The sequence below is a fragment of the Necator americanus genome, chromosome V, assembly GCF_031761385.1.
Source record: "Necator americanus strain Aroian chromosome V, whole genome shotgun sequence".
Classification (NCBI taxonomy): domain Eukaryota; kingdom Metazoa; phylum Nematoda; class Chromadorea; order Rhabditida; family Ancylostomatidae; genus Necator; species Necator americanus.
Window position 1 is genome coordinate 7,498,275 of NC_087375.1, and position 10,560 is coordinate 7,508,834.

Below are 10,560 nucleotides of genomic sequence, written 5' to 3' on the forward strand. Positions count from 1 at the left end.
GTAGTGCAGGCAGCTGGCAGCGATCCTTGGTCAGTTGCCGCAGCTCCGTCGCTCTCCCCGCTCTCGCTCATTGCCTCAGCCCTCAGCGAGATGTCACCTTACGTCTTCCTCGCTCCTCTCTCTCTCTCACACACACACACATACACACATTCCATACCAGCAGTGCAATTTGTGAATCGTCGCCTTCTTCCTTATCCCTTTCTAGAAATCCGTGTTGCGTATTAAATACGCTTATCCCTGATGCCTGGTGCCATAGTGTTTGCAATCCAAGGATCATTTCCCCCGATGTTTCATTGTCCTTGTCAGCCGTAAAAGAGCTACCCAGGAGAGATCTTGATCATAAACCATGTTTACGAATTTATTCCCATGTTAGGTATTTATTTTTCGCTACAAATCCAACTGCTAGGCATTAATAGATCGGAAATGAAGTAAATATCCTGCCAGTGAACTTACACTACATGCATCGATTGTTCCATAATCCTGTTTTTTTTTTCAGAGTACATTCTAAGTGGAGTTGGCCCCGTTTAAAAATTAATTCCCACTTCAAATAATCTCAGAAAGCACACCACTATGATTTTCCAGGCATAAATACGTATGGTTTTAATAGTTAGCAGAATCAAGTTGTTTCTAGCACTTATAGCATTTAGTCAACGATCCCATGAAGTGTGAAAGATCGACTTTGCTTGAATCTTGGTATTCCAACTGCTTTATTTTAGTGTTAGTTGTCTTAAAGACTTATGTTTCAACTGCTTAATTGCACTTGACATTCTAGCAGGTCTCTTACTTAGCTTCTGAGTGTATTATTTGTGTCGTATGCCTTTTCTAACGTTGAAATTTTGTGTGGAATAGAAATAGGCTTGGCCATTCCGATCCACTCTAGTTATGCTCTGTTGAGACATTGACGATTGAATTCGAATACTTCATTTCGATTATTCATGTTTTTGAAAGATATTCGAACGGAACTAAGCATGACTTTTTATTTCGGAAGTATTTGAATTCGAAGATTTTAATGTTCGGGCATTCCAATTTCCGAAAGCAAAAGCAATTGAAAATTCTGCTTAATTAATTTGGGTACTGAAAATTAGCCCCTAGTTGTAACATAGATTTTGAATTCATTTTGATTTGATTTTGATTTTGAATTCCGATTCGAAGCGGACTAGCGTACCTTCTCTAATATTCGACTATTCGAGTATTGGAACAATCGAATTCCTTCGAGTATCTATCGATGCTGTATTATCGATACTATTCCATTTATCACACGAAGGAGAACATACGGAGCTTTCTGTTAAGTGATGTTCGTGCATGCCTGTTTTGTGTCGTTTGCAATTCAGGTGTAAATGCTACACGTCTATCACGCGCACCTTCAAACTAAACTTGGATTTAAGCTTTAACGAGTCATAGTTCTAGATGCGAATAATTCTCAGAGAAGAACTTCGTGCCTCGTTCCTTCCTTTTGCTACGCCAATCGATGTCTCCGGAAAAGTTCATTCCTACCCTCTGGTCTTATAGTATGTAGTGGTGGGCAGCCTAATGCAAGGAGGTCGGGTTGAAATGACCAAAACTGAACAGATAAGGCTTATCATGGAGTCGTTGTTCCCTACGGATGTGAGAATGATTTGCGTTGATCATCAGGACAGATAGAATCCACGAGATGGACATCGTTGAAGAACTTTGGTCATCCACACATCGTGTATGATTATATCATGTGACACAGCGCTATCATTGTGTCACCTATCGCAAATGGGTGGGCACGTGGAATGCAACGCAACGATTGCATATTCCAGTGTTGTTAGACATATCTTGTTCGATCAAATAATATTTAATATGGTTGTCGTTATGGTCGTCGTCGTCGTCGTCTATGCGTTTAACCACTTTTTCATCTAAATTCAAAATTCACTACTTGATGCGATTGAAAATGGTAAACATTGACAACATGTCACTTACTATTGATAAAACACTCTATCTTTCAGGAATTCGCAAAGTAATTCAAACACTTTGGCGAGAAGATTTTCATCGTGATCTTGCAGCAGTTTACCTATATGTGCATTGATTTAACGCCAACTATACTTGCGCGTTATACATTTTCCGGAAATGGCTCTTCTCAGCTAACACGATTCGGAAATACTGCGAACGCAATTTTCTCGAATCCATAAATTCTACATGCTAGTTACTGAAACGTATTTGGCTTTATACAGTTTCTATGATATGTGATTCTTGTTTTAGTTCTCATCAAATTGAAAACAAATCTACTTTTGGACTTTCTTTCTTTCTCTTAATGACTGATTAGATCGAGATCCCATTATCAATTCCTTTATTAAGCCCATGTAATCTCTATCTTATGCACTTGAAAGCACAAATGTCTTCTATCGTCTGTTACTGGTGCATGCATTCATTTTCTCCTGTCCAAAATTTTGTTTGACTTGTTTCGCTAATTAGTCTTTTCCAGACCTCTCGTTGAGCGATTCGTCACTCGTCTTTCTTGATGGAATTGCACTTGCTATAGATTATGACCGAAAAACTCCCTCCAGGTTAGTAGTACTCATTTTCGTCAACATTAATCAGCTCTATATAATTTGAGGATCCTTAAATCTGCCAAGAAGTGGAAATCCAAGACATTTCTTTAGTAAAAGGGTATGTTGTGGTAGTTCTCTCAGGGATTTATTACTTTCTAGAGAACTGTTTAAAGGATAGGTGTTGGCTGAGTGGTTGGAAGTGGATGCTCGCAAATGTTCCGCGTTCTTTTCCTCCGCGAAAAAAAAAATCTTGCGTTTTAGTTGCTAAAGCACAATTGGTTGGGACCGTTCTTCAGTAAAGCAGACCTCATGATTTATATATATATATATATATATATATATATATATATATATATATATATATATATATATATATATATGCATGATATGTAAGCATCTATCAAAATAGGGTGTTGTCCACCGTACCTTGTAGTTGCTCGGGCAATCGAAAAATGCCATTACGGGTTTTTATTCCATTTCCACATTCACAGACGCTCCGTTTTTATCTTCTTTACATAGAACCGAACCTGAAGTTCGCCCAACGTGGAGTACACTTTGTGTTCTTGTTTCATTTTTCGGACAGAAACACCCCCGCACCTTAGGGGAGATTTGCAGCTTAATGTAGAAATATCCTCTGTGTGTGAAGTGTTTTTTTTTTATTTCACTCACGTCATTGTGTACATATTCAAAGGGTATCGATCATTTCAGCTTTAATGGATCTTCGAGCATTTATGGATTTGGTGTGATATCATTTTTCCTTGGCCTCATATGTTTTTTTTTTCTTTACGACGTACACAAAACTCCCTTTACTCGACTTTTTTAAACTGATTCATCCCAACACATTCCTAACTTGTTCGATAATACTATCCTTTCCATCGCAAAGGCGACCTTCTATTTCTATCTAGACACCGATGACTAATCATTCTACATACAACTTCGTTACAACTTAATTTACCAAGTATTTTTTGGAAATTCTGTGCTACCAAAAGGATTACAAACATTTTTAGGAGAGGAGACTAATGTAATTTTTTTAAGGAACCTTATGTGTGGTATGTGAAGACATCGCCACTGGAAATCACTATTCCGTTCCATCATGCAATGGATGTAAAACTTTCTTTCGACGCGCTGTCGTGGTCAGTTCCTTACTTCATAAATATTCAAGTTTGAGTTTTGCTTTAAAGTTTACTTTTTTGGGTCAGAGGAAAATTCTGCGCTTTGTTTCTACGATTGTATCACTATTATCTTTGAAATAAATCCATTTTTTGTTTAGAACAATAGAATGTTTACTTGCATGGGGAATGGTGACTGTCCTGTCAACAAAGGTGAGATAGTTTCTTTGCTTTTCCTTAAAGTACACTTCAAAGTACCTTTTATGAATTTGTTCTTTGTGCATAACATGTTTCTTTAATTCCGATTGTTTTTCTGCTAAAATATCTCCACTATCCTCTCGGCTTTTTTTTTTGAAGAGTGTAAAATCAGTTACAAAAATCTTTTGCATCAAACATTATTAGGCAGATTGGCAGTTTTGCACACACGAGAACTGGGATATGCATTTTGAAAGTGCGGATATCGTCCACTTTCAAAATGTATATCCCCGTATATTTTTCTCCTATTTTCAGGCGTACGATGTGCTTGCCGTCACTGTCGTCTCAAAAAATGTCTTCTTGTTGGGATGGACAAAAAATGTGATTCCTTTTCTCCTCGTTGCTGAAATCCCGGGATCTGTTGATGCCGTGTTTTTTCTTTAGCAATTCAGAACGATCGCGATCGGATTGGCTATACGAAGCGAACACGCAAGTGCGATAAGATGAACTCGGATGGATTAATCGATAACAACGAGTATGTATTCTGAATATTTGCTTTTTTTAGAATGTTTCCATTGTTGTGTCAGCCAAAGCATGCCGGACAAGTTGTAGAAAAAATTTCCGAGGTGTTCTTCATTGCTGTTGACAGATTGGCGGGGTGTGCACTTCTGTGATCAATTTCCTTGCAACGCACTTATCGCACGCAGGCACCAGAGAACAGCATCGATAGATCTTTGCCAAACCACACAACTGATCGATCGACAAATGTATTCACTGGTTCTATCACGTAGGAGAGAGATGCTACGTCTTACTTTGAACATTCTGATTTCAAAAGATGCGCTTTTAGTTAACAAAAGCAATGGAGAGGTTTTCATTCATGAGAAAAATGGAAAGCAGAACTTTTACGCTGTCGATTGAACCTAGATATGTAACTAATAGGAATCAAACATGTGTTCTGAGCATCGCCATTGATCAAAAGTGCCAGTTTTCATAATGCACTTCAGCAGTAGCAGGTTCTTATGGTTTCGGACCAAGACTGCCTTTTTCGGTTCTGTTTGTGTCACTATTAGGTAGTATCTCCGAGACACTTCAACTAATCCCAGATTATTTTTCTTTAATTTGTGATGCTTATTCATACAGATTCCGAAATTATTCCATTGGAGAGGGATTCGTAGAATGCTAATTCTTTTGAACAGCTACGCATAAACATCAAATTTCGTGTCACAATGGAGGCCAAAATTCGCTTCGTTGATCGTGAGGCTCATGTACAAAACTATGTTGATCGTGAGGCTCATGCACAAAACTACATAGAATAAATAAAAGAAGTAGAAGAAATGTAAATGAAATGAAATGAAATTAAATGTAATGAAATTTAAGACGAAAGAAATGGAAAGGTTGCAATTCATACTAGAATCCTTTTGTAGGGGTGTACGTAGAGAAAAGGTACTCTGCTCTCTTCTGCCCCGAGATGACAAGGAAATTGAAGCCGAAAAAGGGTGTGCTCAGGTACACTATGTTTACAGCTTCGATGAAACCTCAAAAGCGATTGAGTCACATCGTCATTTACGTCAGTATTATCGTGTAGTATCATCTATTCGGAATACGTTTGCGTATGAAATTATCTATGAGAGGAAATTTAAGAAACAAATTGACTTTAAAAGTGAAAATGCCTCTTATTGCTTAGTCTCAGTGCTATTTCCCAAAGTAAAGGATAAAGTACACGACGTTGATCACTTCTCAAGAGGAAACGCCTACTCATTCGAATTCAATTCAAAATTTGAGGTTTATGAAGGCGCACCCAGCTCTGCAATGCTTTGTGGTTTGGGGGCCGATGCATCAATTCAGTGGTTTTAGGATAGTTCCGAAACATCGATCACGAAGCCACGGCCGAACCTTTCATCGACTGCGCTATAATCGTCCCGTGCTATTGCTTATATTCACCCTGAAATGATGTCTTGTTATTATGAGACAAGCAGTGATTTTTTTTTGTTAAATATCAACAGAAATTTCGATAGTCAACAAGGCTTCTTGTCTTTAATCCTAATTAAATTTTCAAATTTATCCAAACTGCACTGAACCAAACCGCTGAAGTATTCACTTTTGTCAGGAATAAAATTGCTTTCTTTAACTTGTAAACGAAGAATGAGATTTTGGTCTTAGGTCTTTAAAATTGAAATCCAACAAGATGTTGGGTTATAGTTTTAAGTTGTGAAAGCGACAGATTGAAGGTTTATGGAAAGTCACAGTTTTTGTCGCGCTGATTTTTCATGTCTTTAAGAATGCGTCATTCCTCGCACTCCCCCGATTCGTTTAGCCCTGAGGACATTCGTCTTGGACCTAGTTGTTTGGATTCGAAGGAGCACAAACATGACAATGTACGTGACATTTTCAAAGTTTTTTTTTCATTTCTTAGTGTTCATCACGCAGGATTTTTGGACAAAATCCGTTATTTAGAACGCTGTTGATCCAATGCTTGAACGGCTTACAACGCTGGAAAATAATCTGACTCTTCTGCTCAGTCGTGCCGAAATTGAGCCATATGCTTCGTTGGATGATGCATTGGCAGCACCCAGTCGTTTCCATCAACCTATTAGTGTTAGGGTAATGCGAATTAACTCTGCTTGGTCATGTATTTGCGGATAATCACATCAGTTTCGTCGTTTTTTAGATTACCGATCCCATTGCCTCTCCCAAGCCGGGAATGGATGAAAATAAAATGCCTTTTTGGAGATCGCGGATTATAGCCCTGTATATCGACTGGGCGAAGTCTTTCGCTTGCTTCAGGAATCTTCCTCATGCAGACAAGGTTTCTTTCCTTTTTTAAAGGGGTTGGGCTCATTTATTGTTTAAAATGAAGCAAAGTTTTGTTCATGGTTTTACATAAAACTATAACTATTATTCTACAATGGATTCCAGAAGTCTGTTCTACTATTTCAATCTATTTTTAGTAGTCGTATCTTCTTCTAAAGCATGCATCCATTTCTTGATTTTTATTTCCCATAACGTAACTTGTCAAATCTTGTTCTTCTTGGACTGAAAAGTCCCTTATCCTGCGTTTTTGACCAAAATTTGTAGAATTTGCTCGTATTCAATCGAAAAGTCGTTTTTCAAAGAAAAGTAACATCATTGCCTAGTACCTCGTAGTCGCAGGTGTTGTGGACATACTAACATAAGTGTGTGCGGGATATCAAGTTCTTGGACTTATTTGGTAGATAGTTTGGTCCTTGATCATTTAACCACTAAAGAACTGTAAATTCGTTGCATGATTTCTTTTCTCATTGCGCTTGCATTTGGTACATAAAAACGAAGATATGTTTTATGCTATAAATTAAATTTGCATGCGAGCACCAAAAGACTCGTAATGATTAAGGATGTTAAGGCTATCCTGCGCTTCTCAGCGTAGGAATGCACTGTAGTTACCCTCTGGCCTCTACTCTCCCTCCTACGCATAGGAAAATCTTGGATGTTTGTATCCCAGTTGGGCCCGGGCTTGTTTTCATTTATCCACTTCTCTTATTTGCTGAATTACCGCTAATGCAATTAGTCAGACGTTAATACCTCTTCGCAAACTTCTCTTATTTAGTTGTTTTTAATGTTGTTACAAAATGCAGCTGAAAATGAAAGAAAATGAATAGAATCAAGACCGTTTTTGCTATGTTTTTATTTTTGTTTTCATTCAATATTGTGATCACCAGTCTGAACGTCCGGCTAAAGCCGGACTTCAGACTTTTTCTAGTGTTCACTTCGCTCGCCTTCACCGATCAATAGGAAATAACAGTGGCGACTTTCTTTTGCGAAATTACTACTGTTTTTTTATTAATTAACCCTTTCTTCGATTTTTTCTTCAAAAATTTAGGCATAGATGGGAGATATCATGATTTTCTCCCTAAACGCGTTAGTACTATATTTGGAGAACAATCAAACTTGATTTTACGTCTATGTTTCTCTGAAATCTCCAGAAATTGGAACCAGTCGAAGTATGAGTTTCCTCCGCTCTCAAAAATTAGCACAGAATGATGTGCTAACATGAAAAGAGGTGAATATCATCATCATAGTGATGAAGATAAAACTGTACGTCAGACCACGTGAACGTGTGTTGGCTTGTATTGTATCTAAGCAGCCGTTTGAAAGTGTGTTTTCACTTTGGGAAGAAAGGATGTTAACAGCATCAGGGAAATATGATTGGAAATAGATACGCGAATGAGTCATAGAAACCCATTTTGCCGTTGGGGCTCCCGCCCCCACCCCATGGTGTTCTGGGTCAGGGCCACGAATTCGACGTCGTAGGACCCATCCCACCCAATTTTACCTCGCTGGGGCTCCAGCTCACCAAACCAACGCCATGATAATCTTCCTCTCTTTTTGGAATTTCGTGACTGAGATACACGCATACACAGACGCACGCATGTGACAGAATAAGTCAGTTATTATATAGCATGATAGTTTGCAAATTTAGAAGTGTACATTCACATAAAAGTTTTTTTACCCTCAGTAACGTATGACGGAAACTAACTTGGCTTTTATATATATATATATATATATATATATATATATATACATATATATATATATATATATATATATATACTCACACGGACTAAGCGCGTTATTATATAGCATGATGTTCTAATAGAACTTCTTGTTAGAATCGAATGAAAATTCTGATGGTTATATTGTAGAAGTGATTTTGAATTACTCTAGGTGGCGCTTATAACGAATCACGCCAGCTCCTACATGATCATGTGTGAAGCATTTCGAACTCCTGAACATGTCGATGAGAAAAAATTGGAGACAGCTGTAATCTCCCGCTCAGCCGGCAACGATCATCTGCAAGGGATGTTGTGAGTGGTCACATATGTTTCTTTCCTATTGCATTCTGCCGTGCACCTCGCCCTATCGCTCCGTTTCGCATTTCAGGAGCAATAAGAATTTGGACTTGTTTAGAATTAAAACTGAGCCCACTTCTGACAGTCCAGAATTAGCAACGATACGACTTCCAACAGAGTATGGAACACTGCCAGCAGACTATGGATCGTTGATTCCACAGGTTAGTCTTAGTCCTCTTTGGTAATGTGTGTCACGTTCATTTCATGCTTTGTCAGGATTATGGCCGTCCTGTTCGTGGCATAGAAGGACGATCCGAGATGCATACTTTTTTCGACAGCAAGCTTTTCGAAGATAGCGTTGGATCTCTGAAAACGAATCGTGCATTACCTATCACAGAGGGAGTTGCTGCTGGTTGGTGAGTGTAGTAATTCGACTCGATTAATAACTTTTTTAAACGTTACTTTTCACTTTTTTTTTTGTTGTCAGGTTACCCATTGGGTTGCAAGAACGTCGTCACGATGTCGCAGCCGCTGGGAAAGCGTTGTCGTTTAGTTTGTCGGGGTTAACACCGGTGATGGCCGCAATGATTGATTATGTGATGAAGCCATTTCGCCAACTGAATATCTCTACTACCGAATTTGCTGCGCTGCAGGCGATCATGTTTTTCGATCCTGGTAAGTAGTTTCTTTCTTTCCGCAACTGTTTTAACTACTCCTTGTGTTTCGAAACCGCCCAACTGCTAACCAAGCCTTTCATCCCTGCAGGTTGATAAATTGGTAACAGACTGGTCTAGAAAGATAAAAATACTGGTTTGACACAATAGCGAGCCCGCGTAAGTCGTTGTAAGGCCGCACACGCGTTCGTAAACCTCAAACGGTTCTGAATTGTCAGTCGCGTGGAGGATCCCCTAGAGATTGATGAATGCCGTATTCGTCATCCTTTGCCAATGCCAACTGTGTTTTTTTTTTCTTTGAGTTGTAACACTGATTTCTTTCTCTTTAAAGTATCTCTCTACTTGGCTGTTTTTCCTTCTGCTTTGACATTAGCTGTATCTACAAACGTTTAAGTTTTTTAAAAGTTAATTAGCTTCGTTAATCTTTATTTTTAAGATACGGAAGGGATTGACTCAGCGAGTCAACGTAATGTTGCCGCCGAGCAAAAGAAGTTGCTCACTGCTTTACACAGACATATTCAACGGAACTATAAAGGAACATTGGCTGATGAACGATACGCAAATATTCTACTGAGAATCCCAACCATTCGGGTGTGTTTTATTGTTCTATCAATATTTTTGCTTAATTTACGTGCTCTGATTGGAATTCCTAGGTGTTTCTCTATTTCAGAAAGTTGCTGCGAAGAAGAATGAGTCACTACAAATGATCGATATGCTCAATTTGTTCGCTCTTAATTCGTTAGTTAAGGAAACTGCATTAGGGGTTCGATCATCATGTTCAAGTACACCAGCCTTAGGAGCTACCATAAATGGTGAATACCCGTCGGAGTGAAAAGCGTTGCGTGGTCATGGGGAGGTCTCAAATTCTCAGGTTTAGGAGTTCGTTCATGGCGGACTCAATGTATTACCTTTGTTCAGGCGGTCTTTTCCGATATTTGACTTTTATTGCGTCCAACGTTCTGCAATGTACATACGTGAATGGTATTTTTTTCAGTAACATACCACTCCACAACAAAATAGTCAAGTTTCATGACTCAAAAGCGGTTTGTTCACTATTAAGGTAGTGAAAGCATACTCCCTCTCTCATAATAAACTTCTCTTCATGGTGGTAATTAGTCACCGCTAGTCGTTTTACTTTTTTCTTGAAAAATGTTCATAAAAAAACCTTACTGCGAGGAAAACATATTTAGACTCAAACCCACTTTTTGGTTTTTGGTGTTTCATGACATGAAACATTTTTGGA

At 38.5% G+C, this 10,560-nt stretch overlaps 1 protein-coding gene across 3 annotated transcripts; it reads left to right on the forward strand.

Annotated features, from left to right (window-relative positions):
• Window positions 1-2,506: 2,506 nt before the first annotated feature.
• RB195_013216 (uncharacterized protein) lies at window positions 2,507-10,337 on the forward strand (the record flags this gene model as incomplete). Of its 3 annotated transcripts, none has more annotated exons than XM_064202921.1 (15): window positions 2,507-2,528; window positions 3,549-3,646; window positions 3,784-3,835; window positions 4,133-4,198; window positions 4,262-4,352; window positions 6,096-6,192; window positions 6,272-6,418; window positions 6,486-6,623; window positions 8,519-8,658; window positions 8,735-8,864; window positions 8,920-9,059; window positions 9,131-9,318; window positions 9,754-9,908; window positions 9,988-10,129; window positions 10,312-10,337. In XM_064202921.1, 15 exons carry the CDS (start codon window positions 2,507-2,509, stop codon window positions 10,335-10,337), a joined length of 1,632 nt encoding a protein of 543 aa, XP_064058801.1. The 3 variants fall into 3 exon arrangements, with proteins under 3 accessions (XP_064058801.1, XP_064058802.1, XP_064058803.1); XM_064202922.1 differs by having other exon boundaries at window positions 8,762-8,864; XM_064202920.1 differs by lacking the exon at window positions 10,312-10,337 and having other exon boundaries at window positions 9,988-10,149.
• Window positions 10,338-10,560: the final 223 nt, after the last annotated feature.